The following is a 23,182-nucleotide window of genomic DNA, read 5'->3' on the forward strand; positions in this document are numbered from 1 at the left end:
GTGAGAAAGAAGGGAAACTGGGTGTCCGATCAATGGGCAATCCCTGCTCGCCCAGGAGGATGGTGCAGAGATAATCAATGGGATGCTGCTGCTGCGCCATATGGGACGAGGTGCGCTTGTTCGCTCGAGGGTGTTTGCTCGGTTCTTACGTGGAGATGCTGCCTCACTCCGTCGGAGGGATCTAAGTTTTTGCAGATCTGTGTGCAAAGTGCTGACGAACCCAGTCATTATAGTAGATTCTCCAAACCTGACAATCCCTGCCCTTCCTTGATTGCCCCTAAGGCAAGTGTAGTAGCTCCCCCATCCGCCTCCTGGGATTGGAGAGAAGCAGCAGAATGGAATCTCTGCCTGCTTTTGGACTGGGAGGAAAGGCTGTTTAAGCTGGACTGGAAAGCCCAAAGCAGAGGCTTTCCGAAGTCATGACTTACTCGTGCTGCCAAGTGTTTGCCCCCCAGTGTTGCTCCATGGAGCAAGCCTCTGCTTATTTCCAGTCCTCTGTGCAAAATGACCGAAAGCAAACTTCCAGACAGAAAAATCTCCCCTCTAGACATAAGAAGACAGAAACCGAGGTGGAGGGGGGCGGTGAAGAGCAGCAAGCTCCTAAACATGATGATTAAAATTTCTCCTGCCCTCTAGATAATATTTTGACATGGTCTTCTTTGCTGGCTTCTGCTCCCTGCTTGTTAATGCACTTGGGGGCAGCGGGGGAGTGTTTCATTCTTGGTCATGTTTTGAGTTTGGCGCTTTCTCTCAGTGTGCGTCTGGCTCGGCTAGAGAGACGAGGACTCGCCGACTGTAAGAAACACTTCGGGTCCTCCAGGAGACAGTTCGTAGGCAGGGAGCTGCGTGCGGGGATCGAGCCACCAACACCGTGAGGGTGGCTGCTGTATATGTGTTTGTGAGGAGAGACATGGAGCCTGACTCCTTGGTTAGTATGAGACCCCAGTTAGTTAGTGTGCAGGGGGGCGGGACTATTCTGGTCATCAAACTTTTATTGGGCAGTTAAGGGGATGGGAAGGGAATTAAAAGGTGGTAGAAAGAATCTGAGGATTTGCTGTTGTAAAGGCAGTCGCCCCCCTGTTTCCTCACATGCCAGCCAGCCACCTTTTGACGTTGCGCACTGCTGTACTTCAATATTTGGTGTTTCAGCTTTTGTTTACCCTTGTAAATTCCGCCTCTGCCGTGTGTGTGTGTGTGTGTGTAAAAAGAGATAATGAGGTCAAGAGCATCATCCACTATATAAGATTTATTTATAATACATTTTCTTTCCTACCTTTTCATTTTCAAAACGGAATACATAAAGTAGCTAACAGACATCCATAACATACTAAAACAATTGAAGCATGCCTATCCAAAGAGTTCATAATGCTAATTTGCTAGCTATTAGGGTGTTTAGAAGACTGCTTACAATCTGTCATTTTCTATTTACTCAAAACATATTTATATGTGGCTTAATTGCTTTTGTGATTTTGAGTATAAAAGCAGGGAAGAGGTACCAATTCCAGAATATTGAATTAATGCTGAATAAAAGATCAAGTTCTTGTAAAGTATACATTCACACAAAAATGCATTCTTAATGCAGAGACTGTCTTGATTTCAGCTTCTTTTATTGTTTATTTATTTATTCATTCATTTTTATACCACCCTTCCAAAATGGTTCAGGTTGGTTTACAAATAAAACAAAACCATTAAAACCAATAACAGTTAAAACAGAAATATAAACAATGTAAAACATCAATTAACAATTAAAACATCATATAAAACCATAAAACAATCAGAACAATTAAAAACCTGAAAACAGGTTACAATTAAAACTAATTAAAACCCTGGAAGGCCAGGCCAAACAGATAGGTTTTAAGGGCTCTCCTGAAGGTCAATAAAGAATTCAGATTGTGGATTTCTACTGGGAGTGCATTCCACAGCCCAGGAGCAGCTACAGAGAAGGCCCGCCTCTGAGTCGCCACCAAACAAACCGGTGGTAACTGAAGACGGACCTCCCCAGATGACCTTAACGTGCGGTGGGGATCATGTAAAAGAAGGCACTCTCTAAGATATCTCGGACCCAAGCCGTTCAGGGCTCTAAAGGTAATAACCAGCACTTTGTATTTTGCCCGGAAACATATCGACAGCCAGTGTAACTGTTTCAAAACAGGAAAAATATGGTCTCTCCGGGTTGCCCCAGAGACCAACCTGGCTGCCGCATTCTGAACTAACTGAAGTTTCCGGACTACGTAAAAAGGCAGCCCCACACTACTTTTAATGCTATTGTAGGAATGTTAATGTCTGATTAAAAAGTGGTAGAGCCTTTATAAAACCAAATAAGGGATGTAACTAATGTAGGTTTTATGTTTAAAATGTAGGTGCAGGATGTGTTTTTACCTCACTCAGTGAAAGCACACTGAGACAATCCTCTCCATTATTTTTATTTTATGGCAGGTATATTAAATACTGTTTTGGTTTTTTTAGTGTTCAGAAATAATGTCTTAAAAGTCAGGGGATTATTTAGGAAAATATATTTCTCACACATTGCTGAAACAAAAAGCATGAGCTTGTCAAAATTAAGGACATACAGAATCCATTTATTTCAGCTAATTGTTAAAGGCTTACTTTAACTTTTGTTGAAATTGATATGTAAAAGTGCTTAACATTGGCTGGATCATGCAGAGACATCGGGCTGGGAGAAGGAGAGGAAGGCAGTGAGGGGCCCATTTTAAAATCTCGTCTCTGGGCCCACTCCAACCTTGTTACGCCCCTGAGTCTATGTCTTGGATTCATTCTCTCATGGAAACAATAAATGTAGGCTTCAGATTTTCTAGAAGCAAAGCAACTTTTAGAGAGGTTTTGAATGCCTCCATCTGTCAAGCAGGAGTTCAGCATACCCAATCACTCAGCAATTCAGAATCTGGACACCAAGTTGTATAGATGAGATAATACACAATAGAAAAACAAAACTTGTGAGGAGGAAAGGAGTGGAGGGCTGAACTTTCCTTCGGAGGAAGTGGGTAAGCTTTGTTCGATCTAAATGAAACACTCGGCTTCTTTGATTAATTCAGCACATGATGACCCCAAAAGAAAATGTGGTTCTGTTTTTGGTGCAGTTTGCTGCTTTTTATAGGCTGAGCAGCTGACAGATATTTAATCTAATGAAGAAATCATGGGGGGAAAGAAAAAGAAAAAACCACAGGGAAATTAAACGGCCAAATGATATTTGAGGTCTCTTTTTCCTCCATGATTGGGGAGTGTCCAGTAAAACAAAAAATCTTTGTGAACTTTTCATCACTGAATGGAACATGTTTGTGGCTGGATTCTCCTTTACATTTAAGAGCTACAAAAGTGCAGCCCACTGAAGTGAGTGGAAGCTGCCCAGAAGCAGTGCTTGGTGGGTTACTCCCAAATTGCACAGATTTGCATGTTGCCAGTTCCACATTGAGTACATTGTAGCTGTCATGACAGTTTATGGATTTTAATGAGAGTCAATTGAAAGTTGTTGGAGAGAACAGGAACCAAACCAGATTTCCATGCTTTTAGTTGATACCACCAGCTAAACCACCCATAATTCTTCCTCTTCTCTCTTAACTTCCACTCATCCTTCCCAAGTCAGTTCTTTTCCTCTTCCTGCCATTGTAGATTTATGGCTGGATTAATTCTTAGGCATTACAGGCTCCTGTCTTGGGCTGAAGCCTGTGGAATCACATGGCAACATCCATTTCTTCTTCTATTGGCCCATGAACAATTCCACTTATGAGAGATATTCATGCAGCCAGCCAGCTTTCAGTATCTCTCTCACATTGATACTTTTGGAAGTTGGTTGGCCCCAATACAAGAAGAAGAAAAAAGCTAGATGGAGTCCCACTAAGGCAGACATGTTTCTAGAGCCTCCCCACCCGCCCCCAACAGTATGGAACATTTATATGGTTCATGGAACTTTGCAACCTTTCTATTTTAGGTTATCTGCCCAGCACAGGAATCAGTTTCTCCAACTTTCAGAACCCCAAGGCTGGAAATCTCCAAAGAGAGACCACAGCTGGATTTATAGGAGGCTCAAGGTTGCAAGAAACATAAGGATAGCTTAACTTAATGCTATAGAGAGAGCCCTGTGTGTGTGTACAGAGCTCCCCTGAATACACACATGAGACATCAGGACTGTTACTGTGACAGCTTCAATTACCCTATTGCTTTTTGATGCAACTGGTTTTCATTTGTACTACTTATAACTTGGATACACTCTATTTTCCTGTTTAAGGGGATTTTTGAAAGCCATCCTTGTTGGGGTTTTTGATTATTTAGCAAAGCACCAAGGAAGCTACCACTCCAGTTACAGAGTACAGAGTTTAGTTGTTGCAGCTATTTAAGTAACACACATGGAGATTGCTGTAAAGTCTAAGTCACTTAACTAGTCTATTGGTGAAATACATTTGGGATAGGAAAGACCTATCCTATCTATCAGCTACATAATGAATAGGTAGTGGGGAGAGAAAGACTCTCTAGGAGGAAAGGAAGAGGACTGAGTCACTACAGGAAGTACCTGAGGAGTAAAAGCAGGGGTCATAGAGCAGAGGCAAGCAGGGATAGGTGAGGAGACCCTTACTAGTAGCCACCTCTGCTCCCAATGCCCCTAGTGGTCATTAGGATATTTGCTTGGTGCAAAAGGTTGATGCACTGGAACTCCATCTCCAACAATCCTAACTATAGAATAGAGACCTTTTTAGACTGTAAAGACAAGAGAACAATTAGCATGCTCCAGTTTGCCCATCAACATACTGTTTTTCATAGATGAACTGCCAGAGTGCTTGGGATACAGATTCTTCCCCAAGGCTTTGTTGCATTGCATTTCACTTCAGTTTGGCTGACATCCTAACTAGTGCTGTGTGTATGCAGCCAAAACATGCATGCAGGCAGCACTAACGCCCTGCATTTCATGCTCAGATACTTGCACCAGGGAGCAGGACATTTGCTACTACCCCTCCCTGGAAGCAGCCCTCAGAGACCTCTGGGTCACACTGAGAGCTTCTGAGGGAAGGGGGAATCGGCTAAAATCTTCCTCCCGGATGTGAGCATCTGTGCTTCTGGAATGGTGTTTCTTAAAGCTGTACACATGCTGCTGCTGCTTCTGCTTCTCCTCCTCCTCCTCCTCTGCACATGCAGGGGTTAGGATATTGGCCTGTGTCTTTCATTGTCCCAATGCTAACCTTCATGCATTTCCTTCTCCAGATCATGTACTTGGAATTATTCGTAAAAGAATGCTGAATTTGTGTGCCTGCACTTCTATACATGCCCTGATAGGATGCTGGGGGTTGGGGGAAAGAACTATAACTTTGATGGGTTATCAGGACCTTGGGATGAAAAAGTGAAGTATCTGTGGTTGGGCAAAGCTGCGGTTGTGCAAAGCTTGAAACAGGCCCTGGGTACCCTCCAAACAACCTATTAGTGAGGTGTCAAATGTGAATAGATTAATTTTCATGATCAGGTTAAATCATTTTTAACCTCCAGAAGGAACAGGGGTGGATTGTACCCCATTTGAGAAGTGGGGGGAACCATTAAAAATGTGTTTGGTGTTCAGCAACACCACGTTACAGGTCAGGCTCAACCCTAATTAAATTAAATGCCCTACAGTGTTTCATCCACACACAGCCCTTGTAATATTGTTTAGAACTGCAGTTTTATCCTAACGATATAGGAGTATTGCCAATGCCTACTATACTGCATGGGAAACGGAAAGTACTATGCGCTTCTAGTGCTAGGGATCAAGGAGACCCCAGAAATGCTGTTGTAATAATGTAATCACTCTTTATGTCTATAGATGCTAGAACCAGAACCTGCTCTTTACATGTCTTGTGATAAGGGAGCATAGAGGCTGGAAATATTTTCTATATTCGTAACAGCCCAAGTTCTCACTTTTCTCAGTATTTTTACAAACTATTTGGGGCATGTGTAGTACCTCAAGGATACTAAAAATTACTGTATAAATCAATCAACCTGGGAGTTGCATTAAAGTAAAAAAATCACCACTTTATTTACTATTCAACTTTTTAACGAGGTATAAAATAACACAAAAGGCACTGAGGTACAATCACTATTTCAGGTAGCGAAATCCAAAACAGATTGTGAGGAGCTCCAAGAGGATCTCTCCAAACTGGGGGAGTTGGTGACAAAATGGCAAATGCGGTTCAATGTAAGCAAGTGTGAAGTGATGCATATTGGGGCAAAGAAACCCAACTTCACATATACATTGATCAGGAGGTAGATCTTGGGGTCATGGCGGACAGTTTGTGGAAAGTGTTGATTTGGTGCACAGCAGTTGTGAAAAAGGCCAATTCCAATCATTAGGAAGGGAATTTAAAATAAAAACGCTAATATTATGATGCCCTTATGCAAATCCATGGTGCGACCACATTTGGAGTACTGCATACAGTTTTGGTCACCGTATCTTAAGAAGGACATTGTAAAACTGGAAAAGGTGCAGAAGAGGGCAACCAAGTTGATCAGGTTGCCTGGAGCACCTTTCTTATAAGCCAAAGCTACAGCATCTGGTGCTTTTTAGTTTGGAAAAGAAGCACCCTCCATAGTGTAAGCTATATTATGCATATAGAAAAGATACTGGAATGATTGCCGTCAAACCTCAGGTGGCAGACGTTGAAATGCATGTGCAACCAATACTTGACAGTCTGGTCAGTGAAAATGTCAGGCACAGGATTGGGAATCATGTGCAGCTCATAATTGTAGTTAGTCAGCACAGGCAGCCTCCCTCCACTGCCCTAGATCAAATCTGACATCACTGGTGATAGCCCCCTACACGGACGAATTATGATTGACTCCTGGCACACAATCACTTCCCGGTCCTCCACCCAACATTTTCCCTGCCCAGACAATCAAGTATTGGGATCACATGCATGCACCTCCTCCTCCCTGCTTCCCTCAACTTTTGGTGGCACTTTGATTGTCAGAAGTATCCCACTGGTAATAATCCACCCAAGTTCCTTCCAACTGTCAAAGGATTAAAAACAGAAAGTGAAGGGATATAAAAAATGGCGAGTATAAAGAATATAGCACGACACTTATCTAGACTGCTAAGCTTGTCCCTTTTTAATGAGATGCTAACTTTTCTGAGTGGTGGGTGGGGGGAACACTAGTCCTATTCGAAGACTGCCAGTGACAGGATCATGTGCAGACTATACCAGTTCCTTCAACTATTTTCAGTAATGGAAGGATCGGTGTAGCAAAAATAAGCAGATGGAACCACGCCCCATATTTTGTTCACTCCCTACTGCTCCTTACCTGCTTTATAATCCATGACGCATTGTGTTTGCAGGGAAACCATTAATAAAGACATCAAGAGCCACCCTGATCAACAAGGACTTGCCTGACATCACTGTTGATATTGGAAGCACAGTGAAAACAGTCCCAGGAACAAATGTGACGATTAGCTGCCAAGTTGCAGGTGAGAGGTGTGACACGGTGTGTTTAAAGTTGTGCACTCAGACTACATTGCTGCACTCTACTTGTGCCTCAGTGCAAGACTAAACAACGCTAGTTGATAGTTCAAATACTGCACTGGCAGTGATTATATAGGTTAGTGGGAGAGTGCGTGCTTTGCATGAAGAATCCTTCCAGAAGAGAATCCTGGCTTTGTGCCCTCGATTTCATTTTATTTTCTTGCCTGCTTCTGCAGAACAAGAAGATGGGGAATATTGACTCGTTGCTGCAGTGTCTGGTGACACATTCCCTTTCAGCAAATAGCAGAAGTTTTGGATGTTTTTAGGGTAGACTTGAAAATGATTGTAAGCCATGCTTCGCCTCTATTGGGCTTGGCTCTAATTGGAGTAGCTGGCTATTGTTGCCCTTATTGTTCAGTGTTCTTCCCCTCAACTTTCAGTCAGAGATGCCACCTTAATTTGCTTTGTTCTTCATGGAATCAAAAGATTAATCATCACCGTATCCACCGAGTTCCACAGTTCAGTTGTCAAAATTCACTCATTCACCCATTCTTAGATTTCTATACTGCCTTTCATAAATTTATCCTAAGGTGGTAAGCAGAGTTAAAATGCAATGATGAAATCAGATTAGAACAACCAGCAGTGAAATAAAAAGCACATTAGAACAATAAAATCACATTAGCACAACCAGCAAACCATAAAATATAGAGACAGAGCAGCAAGATTAACAAGGATACCAGCACTCCCTAAGGGGCAAAAGCCTGAACAAACAGAAAGGTCTTTATTTGTTTTTTAAATGCAGCAAAGGAAGCCAAAGACCATATGTCCACAGGCAGAACATTCCAAAAGCCTGGCAGGAGTAACTGAGCAGGTCCGGTCCTGTGTGCTTGACAATCAAGCCTCTCTCAGTGTTGGAACACGGTCCCCTCTGAGGACCTTGTCAGGTCGGCAAAACCAATCGGGACCAGGCAGTCCTTCAGTTATCCAGCCCCAAACCATTAAGCATGTTGGAGGGTGTAATTTACCCTTGATGGGCTTTGTGCTTCATTAGTAGAGCACTAAAGAAGCTAACCACTCCAGTTACAGAGTAGAATGCAGAGTTTAGTTGTTGCAGCTATTTAGAGAAGACACATGGAGATTCTTGTATAATCAAAATACTAAGTAGATTTATTGGTGAAGAACACTTTGGATAGGAAAGACCTAATCCTATTTATAGGCTACATAATGAATAGGGTGGGGGAGAGATGTTTCCATCTGCTCTCCAAGAGGAAAGTAAAGGATTCTGACTTATCACAGGAAATGCCTGAGGAGTCAAGGCAGGGGTCATAGAGTAAAGGTAAAGCAGGGACAGGTAAGGAGACCCACACTAGCTACCTCTACTCCCAATGCCCCTAGTGGTCATTAGGATAGTCGGTGCAAAAGGTTGATGCATTGGAACTCTATCCCCAACAAAGCATCCAGCTGTTATCCTCAATCTCACTGGCTATGATTATGAACATAGGAAGTTGCCATATACTGAGTCAGTCCATTGGTCCAACTAGCTCAGCATTGTCTACACAGACTGGCAGCAGCTTCTCCAGGGTTGCAGGCAGGAGTCTCTCCCAGCCTTGTATTGGAGATGCTAGGGTGGGGGTGGCGGGAATCAAAGACCTGATCCAGCTCTCTGCATTTTCTCCAACTGTTGATACCACTTTTGACTGGTGTGTTAGCAATTGATGCCAAACGAGATAACTTTCCAGGGTTGAAAGTGGTTCTAGAATCCACTTGGATGCTGTGAGAATGTAGATCTACTGCATAGTATTAATGGCGCATTCTCTTCGCAGACCATTCTGCTAAGAAAATCAGGATTTCTGCCTGATGCACTGGGACACAGCAACCTTCAAAGTTTGCTGTGCCCTAGTGCATCAGGTAGAAATCCATCAGGTGCATCTGTAGCAAGTGATTATGTTGAATTTCTCTCTAAACATGTACTATGGTTGGTGACCTTTTCAGGAAACACTGTGCCTTGTAAAGATACAGAAATTCATCAGGGGCATCTCTAGCAAATGACGAAATTGCTTCTATTGAATTTCAGTCTGGATGATTCCGAATTTCAGTCTGGATGTGTCCTTCCCCAACCCAACATCAAACTGCATATTTATTTTAAATTTGAAGTTGAAATCCTACATATTTCAAACTCTTCTTTTACTTCCCCTTTATTTATATTTATTTATTTATTTATTTACACTTATATCCCGCTCCTCCGAGGAGCTCAGAGCAGTGTACATGGTTATTTTTATCCTCACAACAACCCTATGAGGTAGGTTAGGCTGAGAGATACATGACTGGTCCAGAGTCACCCAGTAAGTTTCATGGTTGAATGGGGATTTGAACTCGGGTCTTCCCCAGTCCTAGTCCACTACTCTAACCACTATGCTACGCTTTGCTCTTTTTGCAAGCACATTCTTGCTTCTATGTAATTCTATGACATACATTTAATTCCTTGAACTTTCTTATTATTTATTTATTATTTATTTATTCAATTTCTATACCGCCCTTCCAAAAATGGCTCAGGGCGGTTTACACAGACATATTAAAAAAGATGGATCCCTGTCCCCAAAGGGCTCACATTCTAAAGAGAAATGTAAGACACACACCAGCAACAGTCACTGGAGGAGTACTGTGCTGGGGGTGGAGAGGGTCAGTTACTCTCCCCCTGCTAAATAAAGAGAATCACCACGTTAAAAGGTGCCTCTTTGCCCAGTTAGCAGTTATAATTGCATTATAAGTGTAATCTACAGAAATTGATTTTGCTTGGTCAATGACGGGCCTCACCTACTGGTATGTATAGATAGACAGGCAGGCAGGCATACAGTATGCAGAGCATGTAATTCAAAGAACTGTGTATATAGCAAGATCCCATTGCTGTGTATGGATGACAAGAACCACAAACTCTGTAGCAAGTAATCAGAAACTCTTGGCTGTGTTTGCGGAACTTACTCACTGGAACATGGCCAGTGTATGCAGATTAACTGGATAACAAAGAGTGAGTGTGTGCGCGCACACACACACACCACCACCACTTATTCATGAGCAAAAGGGAATAATTGGCAAGTCAATGAGTAAAAGAAAATGATTAGGACACAATTGTCCTCTACAAGCTTTTATGTTTGAGCTGTGCTCCATGGCCACCTCACACTCAACTATCACTTGTTTTATTGTGTGGCTGTTGGGTTAAGGAGGATGCTGCAATATAGTGCTGAACATGTCACACTTTCATGGACTGTATTCCAGGAAAACAAATGTGTGTTTAATTACGGTACCCAAATGGATTGGCTGGCCTAGGACATACATGGACTTGAAAGAGCAAATTATTTAACCAGTGGGGAAGTTAATATGAACTGCACCAAGCGCATCACAGGTAGGATGAGGAAGTGGTCAGGCCAAAGGATCATAGAGTTGTAGAGCTGGAAGGGATCATCTAGTCCAACATTTCTCTTGCAATACTAGATATATTTATCATTGTAACTTGGAGCCATTCCATACCTTCTGTTGTTGGCTCTCTTTTACATTTAAGTGGTTGTGTGAGTGGCTTGTTTGCATGAACAGTATTCAAGTATCTGAAGTGAATTCACAGAAAATCACAGATCAGCTTCTGTGAATAGGGAACAGCACAAAAGCAAAAATCCCTGGTCATGGAATCTAAAGGGTAATCTTTTGCTTGCATGAAAAGCTTGTGAGAACTGGCAAAGGAGCTTAGAAAAAGCTTGCTCCCTTTTTTGACAAAATTAATATGAAGCTTTAATCCTAACCTGATGGTTAAAAGTATACATTTCTTCACAATTTTTGTTTGGTGTGGCCATAAATTCTCTATCTACAAGCTCTTAACTTATAATGCCCCCTTCCATACCACTCACCATATGATGAGCATATGGTTGATAACAGCCATTATCTGTTTTTTTATTTTATAATTTTACAAGGCATACATTTTGCACATTTTACAAGGCACGCTCCATTCGGCTGGAGTGAAGATGGTCCTGTCAGGCATCTGTTACACAACATTGAGATGGAATCCCAGTTAATTACTGCTCTCTCTGGGATTAACAAAAGAAAATTGCAGTATTGCTGTTCCTGGCAGCAGAACGTTTACAGATTAAACGTAATCCTCCAGTCTTCTCAAGCCATAGTACTGTGCAGTCAGATTGATTTCGGAGAATCAGGAGGGAACTATATGACATTCAGAACACACCTGCAAGGCCACCTGCAATGTTCAGCTGGAATACAGAGAGAACAAACTAAATGTGTACACAGTGTACTCAATATTTTTCTACTTTAGGTTTGGAATTTTTCTTTTGAATGAGCCGGAAATGTTGCCCATTTAGTTGGCAATTACAGTTAAAAAGGAACTACAGTCAGATCCACACACACTCCACCCTTGAACTGTACTCGTGTTTCTCTTCTGTCTTAAACTTTAGGAAAAATTCCCATTGCCCCTTGAACACCTACCATGCTGCTTGAGAGGCCAGAATAAAACTAAACCATGCCAGACTGGATTAAGTGGTTGAAGGACAGGAAACAGAGAGTAGGAATAAATGGACAATTTACACAATGGAGAGAAGTAAAAAGTGGGGTTCCCCAGGGATCTGCAATCAGACCAGTGCTCTCTAACCTGTCCATAAGTGATCTAGAAGTTGGTGTAAGCAGCGAAGTGGCCAAATTTGCAGATGACACTAAACTCTTTAGGCTAGTGAAATCCAAAACAAATAGTGAGGAGCTCCAAAAGGATCTCTCCAAACTGGGGGAGTGGGCAACAAAATAGCAAATGCAATTCAATGCAGTTCAATATTGGGGCAAAACAACCCAACTTCACATATACACTGATGGAGTCTGAGCTGTCAGTGACTGACCAGGAGAAACATTCCTGGAGTCATGGTGGACAGTTAGTTGAAAGTGTCGACTAGGTGTATGGCAGCTGTGAAAAAGGCCAATTCCTTGCTAGAGATTATTAATTTGTTTATTTATTAGATTTTTATTCCTCCTTTCATTAAAATAATCTCAAGGTGGTTTGCAAAACATTTAAAAACAATATAAAACCATAAAAAACTACACAATAAGAATTAAAATGGAACAAAACCATAAAAACTGCACAATAAGAATTAAAATGGAATATAAAAATACAAATCTAATTAAAAGTTTAAAGAACATGTAGAATAAAACCATAAGATACAAAGCAGCAGCAAACAGAATGGTCATTTAAAAGCCTGGGGAAAAGCCAAGATTTTACTTGCTTTCTAAAAACTGTGATGGAGACTGGGGAGTGGAGACCCACCATGAGAGAATTCCAAAGTCTGGGGGCAATGACCGAGAATACCCTGTCCCACATGCACTACAGGTGAGCCTTCCTCATTGTCGGCACATGCCATCATGTGCCAACAGAGGGCCCCCTCTGATGATCTTGTTGAACAGGCAGAAACCCTTGGGAACAGATGGTCCCTTAGGTATCCAGGGCCCAAACTGTTTAGGGCTTTACAGGACAAAACCAGCACCTTGAATTCGACTTGGAAACAGATTGGCAGCCAATGTAGCTCTTTCCAAATGGGGTAATATGGTCCCAGCGGGCAGCTCCAGATAACACTAGCTGCAGTTTCCGAATATTCTTCAAGGACAGCCCCACATAGAGCATGTTGCAGTAATCCAGCTGTGACGTGACTAAGGCGTGGGTAACAGTGGCCAGATCTGCCTTGTCAAGAAAAAGACGCAGCTGACATACTAACTGAAGCTGTGCATACTAGTTGAAGCTGTGAGACCCCTGGCCATCTTCTCCATCTGAGCTTCCAAAAGCAGAGCCAAGTCCAGCAATACCCCCAAGCTGTGCACTTGCTCTTTCAAAAGGAGTGCAACCCCATTCAGAACCATAGAATCGCCTCATCCCGATTGGCTCTCCCCTACTGACCAACAGTACCTCTGTCTTGCCCAGATTCAATCTCAATTTGTTAGCCCACATCCAACCCATCACTGCCTCCAGCCCCCAGTTCAGGACGTCCACTGCCTCCCTAGCTTCAGGTGTCAAGGAGAGATAGAGCTGAGTGTCATCTGCATATTGCTGATATCTCAGCCCAAGTCCCTGGAAGACCTCTTCCAGGGGTTTCATGTAGCTGTTAAACTTCTTGCTTTTAAATTTTTTGTTTTTGTTTTTAATGTTTTACTTTTTAATCTTGTTGTAAACCTCCCAGAGACGCAAGTTTGGGGCGGTATAGAAATATGTTAAATAAATAAATTAATAACAAATAAACAGCATGGGGGGCAAAACCAAACCCTGCAGGACCCCACAGGCCAATGGCCACAGAGCCGAGCAGTAGTCTCCCAGCACCACCTTCTGGACCCTTTCCCCCCAAAAGGACCAAAGCAACTCTAAAGCAGTGCCTCCAATCCCTATACTCAAGAGGCAGTCCAGAAGGATACCATGGTCAATGGTATCAAACGCTGCTGAGAGGTCCAGCAGAACCAACAGGGATGCACTCCCCCTGTCAAGCTCCTAGCGTAGGTCATCCACTAGAGCGACCAAGGCAGTTTCACTCCCATATCCAGGATGGAAGCAAGATTGAAAAGGGTCTACATAATCCATATCATCCCAAACCCTCTGCAGCTGGGACACCACCACATGCTCTATCACCTTGCCCAAGAAGGGAAGGTTAGAAACTGGTCTATAGTTGTCTAAGTTGGAGGAATCAAGGGGAGGGCTTTTTAAATAATGCTATTACCATCACCTCCTTGAGGCATGGTGGTAGCTTGCCCTCCATTATTGAGGCATTGATTATAGCCTCCAACCATCTGCCTGTACCTTCCCTGGCAGATTTTATTAGCCACGGAGGGCAAGGGTCAAGAGCACAAGATGTTGCCCACACACTGCCCAGAATCTTGTCCATGTCCTCAGGCTGTATTAACCAAAAAGAATTCAACACAATAGGACCAGATGGTGCCCAAAGCACGTCTGCTGGAACTGTCAAAACCCTGGAGTCCAGATCAGCATGGATGCGAGCGACTATCTGCAAAGTGACAAGCAAACGGATCACAACAGGCTGTAGATGGTTCCTCCCCCATTACCTGGGGGATGTGTGGAGACATGTCTTTGCTACATGGAACAGCTCCATTGGGCTGCACTGAGCAGATGCAATGGAGGTGGAGAAAAAGTGTTTCTTCACCACCCCCACCATCACGGAGTAATCCCTAAAATGGGTTCTAGCCCGTGTTCAGTTGGATTCATCACGACTCTTCCTTCAGTGTCATTCCAGCTGTTGTCCGAGTCGTTTCATTTCCCTAAGCTCCAAGGAAAACCAATGGAGGCCATTAGGAAGGGGATTGAAAATAAAAATGCTAATATTATAATGCCCTTATGCAAATCTATAGTGTGGCCAAATTTGAAGTATTGAGTACAGTTCTGGTCACCATATCTTAAGAAGGACGTTGTAGAACTGGAAAAGGTGCAGAAGAGGGCAACCAAGATGGTCAGGTTGCCTGAAGCACCTTTCTTATGAGGCAAAACTACAGTATCTGGGGCTTTTTAGTATGGAAAAGGAGCAACTATGGGAAGATATGATAGAGGTGTATAATATTATCCATGGCGTAGAGAGAGTGGACAGAGAGAAATTTTTCTCCCTCTCTCATAACACTAGAACCAGGGGTCATCCCATGAATCTGATTGCCAAGACATTTAGGACCAACAAAAGGAAGTACTTTTTCACGCAGCACATAATCAACCTATGGAATTCTTTGCCACAAGATGTAGTGACACCCATCAGCCTGAATGCCTTTAAGAAGGGTTTAGACAAATTCATGGAGGACAGAGGTATCAATGGCTGCTAGTCTGAGGGCTATAGGCCACCTCCAGCCAACAGCCATCAACGGCTACTAGTCTGAGGGCTATAGGCCACCTTCAGGTGTACACGCTCTATGCTCCACACCCTAAATACCACTCAGAGGGGAGCAACAGTAGCTCTTGCCTGTGGGCTTTTCAGAGGTGTCTGGTGGGCCAATGTGGGAAAGAGGAAGCTGGACAAGATAGGCCTTGGGCTTGATCCAGCAGGGCTGTTCTTAAGTTCTTATGACACTTGCTAAACTATAAACTCAAGACTGAATTCCTTGTGAATCATGCTATGGATGCTTGCAAAACAAATATTTGTCTGTATCATTCACAATATTGTGCAAAAGGCTGCAGCAGCAGCACCTTCTCTAAACATCTACTGTATACACTTCATTTTCTATGAACTGCTGGGCGAAAGTAAGTAGGGCTAAAACAAATCCACAGTCCCAGTTGTTAGAGAGAGACACTGAGAAACAAAAAATAAGAAAAGGTACAAGGAGAGAAAGCTTGCAGGTTGGGCAGGGAATTCAGGAGATGATCTGGGAACGTGTTGGAAAAGAAGCTGCAGGAACTTGAAACGAATTACATGGTAAAGAAGATGGCCTGACAGCAAAAGAGGAGCCTTTAAAAATGAGCATTGGAGGGGAGCCAAAACAGAGGCAAAAGAGAAAGAGCAGCTGGGGTGCATTCTGGGGGAATTCTGAGGGAGGCTTTGTTGCTGGGGGCTAAAGAGCCTTCAAAATGAGGGGAGGGCTCTTTTGAAGCCTATCTTGCTATTCACACTGGACAGGTAGGAATTAAAGAGTCCTCTGCTTGTCTCTCCATTCAAAATGGAATGTATCAGTAGGAGGAGCCATTGTGCCTTCCACCTTCCTGAATTAAAAACACGGCCCCTTTTGAAAATGGATTCCTAGCATGGCCTGATGCTAGACTAGACACTGTTAGGCTTTGCATGTTCATATAGGAGCTGCTAATATGAGAGAAGGGTCTGAAGGCACCGGATTCAGTTCCACTTCTGAAACGTAGCTGGTCTAGCCCTGGACATTGCCTAGATGGGAGGGATGGGGAGTCACAGGTAAGCTGCTCTTCCTGGGCTCTTTGGAGGAAGAACAAGCTCCAGGTATAATAAATAACCGTGGGCTAGAACAATGCCTGGGAAATAATATGCTGCTACTTGCTATATAATATAATAGCCCACCAAAGGATAGTTCTGAAATACAAAAGGAAATTACTTCTACAGGTGCCTTTTGAATGAAAACTCAGGCCAAAAGCCCAGCAGGTTTTAGTGGAACCGTGCCTTTCTTCCAGCTGGGGATACGGCCCTTCAGCTTTCTTTTTATCTGCTCCCTCTTTTGGATCTACAAGGGGAAATCACAGCATGATATTCCACTATGAGACTTGCCATGGGTTCTCTCAACAATTCACTTTCTGTTCTGCACCCCGATTCTCTCTTTTTAATGCCTTCTCCCTTGTATCTTATAACCATCAGCCCTACAGGTGACAAACATATGATAAAACCCAGAGCTAGTACTGAAGAAATTCTCTTGCTCCCCCTACTGATGATGCCATGAAGTAGCAGCTTTGCCCACATCTGCACCTGTACCTTTAAATTGCAGTGTTTGAAGTTCTTGCCAGCTTGCTGGGATCTCAGTTTCATTACCCCTTTCACTGGAATAAGCCTCACACGAGAAGGATACAGGAAAGCCTAGTAGTTGCTCAATGCCATATACCCTCCTCCTTCTCTTTCCCATTCAGCTTGCTCCATGCAGGTGGAACATTTGGTTTTGATTCTTTAATGTTTACATTCAAGTGGAGGGGACAATAACTCTTTTGTACAGGTGATCAAAGTTAGAAAAGTCCTGAAATTGTTGGATGTATATACTGTTCTGTATCAAATGCAGCTGTGGATTGCACCAGCAGCACTTTGGACCAAATCTTGAAACCTTTAGTTTTATCCAAATAAAATCTGCTTTGTTGTTTGTGGGACCTTGATCAGAGTCATGATTTTAGGATTTGGTTTCATGTGAGTTGGCAGTAGCCAGCTGCAATGAAGAGATGTGAGCATAAACGTGGTGATGTGATTTTTATTAATCACCTGAAAATTGTACAGCTGTTGGGCTTGAGAAATGAAGCATCAGTTACAGAATAGGATGTGCGGTAACTAAGGTAACATTGGAATGAAGCCCTGGGTTATTGATTATTCCTGGCTGTGCCCTGAGCAGTCTCTGTTTACAGAAAGAAGATGCTGTCTTCTTTATAATGCTGTCCCAAAGTATCACATGAAAGTCGTGTTTATCATGTTGCTAAAGGGGATTGAGAAACTCATGGGTTCACATGCAGATCTCACCCTGCTTGGATTTCCCAATGTTGTTGTTGATGATGATGATGATGAAAAGCATGGGGGGGGCACTTGGTACCATGGAACTGGGGGTTTTCTCGAATGAAATTCTCTTATTAGCTGCAGAGGAAGCAAAAGGTGGGCACCTGATAGGGCCCAGTCTCTCCTTGTGAGTTGCTTCCCCTTTCCCCCAGCAAAATTCCACTGGCAAGAGGATAGCTGCCTAGCCTCACTAGCCAGAAGACCAAGAGCTTCTGGGAGGCTGCACCATATTATTGAATTCCAGCAAGAAGTCCATCAGCAGATGAGATCAGTCTGGCTTTAGCCATCTGTAAGAGGATTAGCAACGGCTGGAGGATTGTTCCCTTCCCTCTTGGAGACAGCTAAGCTAGGTACGCCAACACGTGTTTCATAGCTACAGCTATGAAGGGGAGGGGGGGGAGGCCAGCCTGGCAAAGCACATCAGCTAGTGCGTCAAGAGCTGCTAGAAATATGACCTCTCCCCCAATTTGGGAAGCGTGCCTGAAATAATAAGGAAAGCTCCACTTCATGTGATCCTCCTCCTCCCTCTCTCTTTAAAATAAAATAAAAGTAGCATTTTAAATATTTGCATGAATCACTCAGAGCTTTAGAGATGGAGTAGAATACAAATCATAATATAGATAAATGTTTCAGATTCCATATGCTTCTAGAAAACTGAATAACTTATCTAGATATTTACTTTTAATGTGATGAAAACAAGTTAATTAAGTTCCTTCTGTGCCTGTTAAATCAATGTAGGCTTATGTTTTGACAAAATGAGATCATATTCCTTAAGTTATTTTCAACACCTTGCAGATATGGACAATATTCATTCATTCTCTCTCTCTGAATTTATTGTTAATGTATTGTCTTCTCAGGTGTTCCAGAAGCAGAACTCACCTGGTTCAGGAATAAAACCAAGCTGGGCCCTGGGCTTCACCTGCATGACGGATCGCTAGTGATTGCAAGTGTCTCTCTATCTGATCAGGGGTTATATTCCTGCAGGGCAGCCAACATCCGTGGTGAAATGACTGAAAGCACACAGCTGCTGGTCCTGGGTAAGCTAGAATTTACACTACTTTTCAAAAGAATAGCAGTATTTCTTTGTTTTTGTTTTGTTCATGTGTACCAGTGGCAATCAGACCTGTTTCTCTGAATTTCTTGTTTGCATTTTTATCTCCTTCACCTTCCTCTAAAGAGCTCAGGTTGGTTTACGTGGTTCTCTCCCTCACAATTTTATCCTCACAACAAAACTGTGAAGTAGGTTAGGTTGAGAAGGGGTGATTGCCCCAAGGTCATCAAGAGAGCCTCATGGGAAATGAATGCTTTAACCATTACACCACACTGGATCTCCCAAGAAACACAGAGAATAGAGGCAGAAGTGCTATAACAAAAAAGCTGGAGGTGGCAGAGGTTTTGTTCTTGGTCCCAGCTCTTCTACTGTGAGAAGGCTGGATACTTTGGCTGCCAGAGGGTAGATAAAAAGACACCAGAGCAGTCTTGGAATCTGCGTTGAGTTATAGAGCTGCAAAATCCCTGCTGTTGGAGTCATATCATAAAGTACATCTTCAGAACCTTGCTACAGCCAATTTACAAAGAAGATACTTGTAAGCAAAACATAAAAAGCTAAGATGTCTCAAGGTGTTAAACACTTGGAGGTTTTTCACACATGGCTCTATGCCTAGGGGTATCTGAAGAGAATGCTTCGCAGCAGATTCGAGGCATTTTAATTCGAGGGATTAGATGGTCCATTCGCATAGCCATCAGCACCTCCATCAACACCTTTAGAGAAAGCAGAAGCCCCAGAATTATTTTTTTTCTAAAGCTGCTGGAAATAGAGGATTTTTTAACCCTGGACATAACTTTGACTAAGCCGGAATTCGCAGCCTCCCTTCGGAGAAAAACAAAGCCCTGTCCGTCTTGGTCCCTGGTAGCCTGCAGGGAGGTCGGGTTAAATCCAGGGAATATGTGGACTGGCACACTCCAGTCAGGAGTGGATTCAGGGGAAAAGCCCTGTCTGTAAAACCTCTTGGGGGCTTAAATGCTGGTGTCACAAAGAGTGCCACTAAAGGAGGTTAGAGAGACCCCCTTCCTGTGTTTCAACTTCCATATTTCTCAGGAAAAGCTTTCATTTCTGGCCTGTGTTCTGCATCTATATAGTGAGTGGTTATTGTCATTAAAATAATAATAATTAGCTTTGTATCAAGTATGCATGCCAAAGACAAAAATCCATACACGTCAAAAAAAAGGCATTTGATAATAATTTTAAACCCTAATTTTAAGATTTTTTAGAATTCAGGGTGCAGGCTTCATTCCAGCTGCTTTAAAGCTCTATACTGCAAAGGTCGTTCCGCAATTATTGTATGGTATTCAATTAGGTCCATACTCAAGGTTTGACATTCTGGAAAGAAGCCAATCAGGGTTCTTGAGGAACTTATTTGGCACTCCAAAATGTACAGTGAATGTGACTTTAAGGACAGAGGCTGGCTTTATAAAAATTGAATCTCAGGCCTGGCTTCTAATTATCTATTTTTGGTTGAAAATACATCTGCGACCAGTTGGTTTAATTCCTGAGTTTCTCTCAGCTAGTCCCCAGTCACTATGGTGTGCTACAGTAAGTAACAAACTCACCTTTCTAGGCTTAGATCCAGCTCAATTGCTGGAACTGGGTCTAGCAAATGCGAAAAGAGTAGTGAGACAACGCCTTGTTGATATTGAGACCCAAGAAAACTGGGCTGTACTTCCAGAGTTTTATAGAGTAATAAGAACTAAGATGGACCTTTCCCCCACAAAATATCTGTCGATAATCACTTTCTCTAAGTTTCGATGGATATTTACGAGAGTAAGGGTTAACTCCTTTCCATCTGCACTTCTAGCAGGGAGGTTTCACGGTGTGCCTTTAGAAGAACGACATTGTAGTTGTGGGTCAGGAGATACAGAAACTGTTGCACACATTCTTCTCCATTGTAAATTCCATTTATATCCTAGGGAACGCCTTATTGCTCCTTTAATATGTAAACTGGCGGATCAATCTGATGATAATCTTGTAAAACATCTGCTCTCAGATAAAGATGCTTCAATCTCTATTTCTGTAGCTAAGTTTAGTTATATTGCTTTTAAGAGGTATAATGGGATATCATCCTAATTCTAAACTCTGTGTGTGTGTATAAAAGCTACCATTCTTATAAAAAGATTAAGCACAACAGCTGCCTTTAAAATGCAGTACTTTTTCCCAGTTAGATATTGAATATGTCCACGAATGTGCTTTTTAGCCTTTCTGAGACTTTCCCCACCCACTCACTGAGATCGCTTTGCTTCCTTGTATTGAAATCTGAGATGGCACCCCTGCAGTCACTTCCACTGGGCTTCAAGCTTTGCAGACTGTCAATCATTCTGAAAATTTTACATCAGCTTTTCATGCTGGTTGAGGATAGAACTAGGCCCTTCTCCAGAGCAAGCCTTCTCAAATTAAGGCAATATCCTCTGTCACACTCCTGTTGCAGAGTCAGACTCAAGCCCTGTGGTAAATCACAAAGTGACACCCACCAATTTCACACCTCAGTGACAGATGCATAAACCTATTCACCCTTTAAAAAAAGAAAGAAAGAAAACATCCAGTAATTCAGTTCATTGGAGGGTGAAGTTTACTTTGTCTTGGGTTTCATGATAGTAGGCAGTGCGAGTCTAGCTGGGTGATTTGGAAAGGCATTGTCAGGCCCAAAGCACGAGTGGAAATGGGTTTCTAGAGCTGAGTTATAGTGCTTGCTGATGGATTTTCCTCCCTAAATGACACGTTTGTGCCATTTTACTCCCTACTGCTTGAGAGATGAAAGACAGTCTGGGTTGTGCAAATGCTACTGTAGATTTGCTAATGAAGTGTGCACATTGTAGAGGCCTGTGCATATTATTGATTTCCAAAGCATACGAAAGTAGCCGTGGCAGAGCTCATTTTTCAGGGCTTGATGCCTTCCTTGTTTTTCATTTTTGCTGACTCAAGCTTCCAGGGCAAAGCATGCAAGCTCACCTTGGGGATTCCCCTTCTGGTTCCCTCTCTGTGGCACTATGGTTTAAAAGCAGATGTTTCTCAAAAACCTGCGGGCATGGTTCACACAAAAGCCTGGTTCACACATCCATCTGCTGATTGCTGTACGCTTGATGACCAGCCGCTGAATGTATGAACTGACTCTGTTGGAAAGTATTGTGTTCAAGATGATGTAAAGTGATATTAAATGTGGAGCTGTGGCATGCAAATCGTCACCTGGTGTGGAAGTCAGCAAGTGACAAACAAGCATGTGTGGACAAGCTTTTCCCTTGATCACAAATTGAGGGACTTGTTTTCAGTCTTGCTCAGAGTACACAACTTTCTGAATTTAGAATTTCAGCAACCCCTGAAGTCGATTGAAAAAATGCCTAGTGTTTGTTTAGGGCTGCACTACACCACTTAAACAGAGCTTGCTGCAGCTTGATCTGATTAGAAGTGAAGCATGGGAGAAGCTTTAACCCTTTGCACCATGGGAGCTTTCCTCCTGGGGCAAAAAGCAGTCCTTGTGTAGCCATCTGGATTGAGACAGTGGCAGCTAAGGGTTCTAAACCCTCTCTCGTCACATCCTATTCCCTACCCGAATTGAACACACACATACACACACACACACATATTTGGGGGCAGGGAGCAGCGAATCAAGCACTATTGTGCACTTATCTGTAGTATGGTCCTTAGAAATATCTATACTAGGCATCTGTCTATTGAAAGATCCTTTGATGAGCCTTACAGGCAGGAAAACAGTGGTGATATATCCATTCCCTGTTGTTGTTCCACAGCATCTAATAGTCAGACGTATGGTGGCTGACATCCAGCACAGTGCTATGTATCTTTAACACTGTGCTGCAGGGCTGCTGTGCCATTCAAAGGCAGCATTGGAGCTGCGCAAAATAGGCAGTTGCATAAGTGGCATATCTGCAGACTCCCCCATTGTCCGACATGGGGAAACCTTTGGAAGCACTGCTTGTGTAGCCGCCCATTTTGTGCTGCTCTGTTGCTGCCTTTGGACACAGCATCCCTGCAGCACAGCATGAAAGTCACATAACACTGCACTGGATGTCAACCATCATCCCTAAAAATAGAGGTTATGTCTCTAGCTCGAATCCACTGATAAATTTATAAATCCCAGATAGATAGACAGACTTTGTTAATTAAAATGTACATATAATCAAATAAGTAAACTCTCACATACACATTCATAATGTTAGAGAACCATATCACTCCTGCATTCTAGCATACAAACACAAAGAAAGATGCACCAACCAATCTTCCAAAAAGAAAAAATGAAAAGGGGGAACTTCAAATACTCAGTTGTTACGCTAGCCCTATTTTCTCTTAGCTGACTAAACTACCTATATTCACAGTAACCATATTCTCAATAGATTCTAGTCCATATGTAACTAAGTCAGTGGCTAAGTCTGTGTATTGCTGATATTCATTCATAATCTTTTTGTTTAGTTCTGATCTCATTTTAACCCTTGGGATCTTCTTCTTTTTTTCTTTTTAATGCT

At 42.7% G+C, this 23,182-nt stretch overlaps 1 protein-coding gene and 1 long non-coding RNA gene across 7 annotated transcripts in view; one reads left to right on the plus strand and one right to left on the minus strand.

Annotated features, from left to right (window-relative positions):
- The window catches only part of ADAMTSL1 (ADAMTS like 1), a 786,832-nt gene that overhangs the window by 729,460 nt on the left and 34,190 nt on the right, over positions 1-23,182 (plus strand). For all 6 annotated transcript variants that reach the window (XR_008315783.1, XR_008315784.1, XM_053294216.1 and 3 more), the window contains 2 exons: positions 7,310-7,438; positions 18,511-18,690. Coding sequence is in view for 4 of the 6 variants with exons in the window: in XM_053294216.1 (XP_053150191.1) it covers positions 7,310-7,438; positions 18,511-18,690 (309 nt within the window). In the remaining 2 variants the exon portion in view is untranslated. The remainder of the gene's footprint in view (positions 1-7,309; positions 7,439-18,510; positions 18,691-23,182) is intronic.
- Positions 11,348-18,582, minus strand: LOC128344315 (uncharacterized). The gene is made up of 2 exons (XR_008315786.1): positions 18,533-18,582; positions 11,348-11,686 (listed from the first exon to the last, which is right to left on the minus strand). It is a non-coding gene; the product is annotated as an uncharacterized LOC128344315 (long non-coding RNA).

This window comes from Hemicordylus capensis, chromosome 2 (genome assembly GCF_027244095.1).
Source record: "Hemicordylus capensis ecotype Gifberg chromosome 2, rHemCap1.1.pri, whole genome shotgun sequence".
NCBI classification, from domain to species: Eukaryota; Metazoa; Chordata; class Lepidosauria; order Squamata; family Cordylidae; genus Hemicordylus; species Hemicordylus capensis.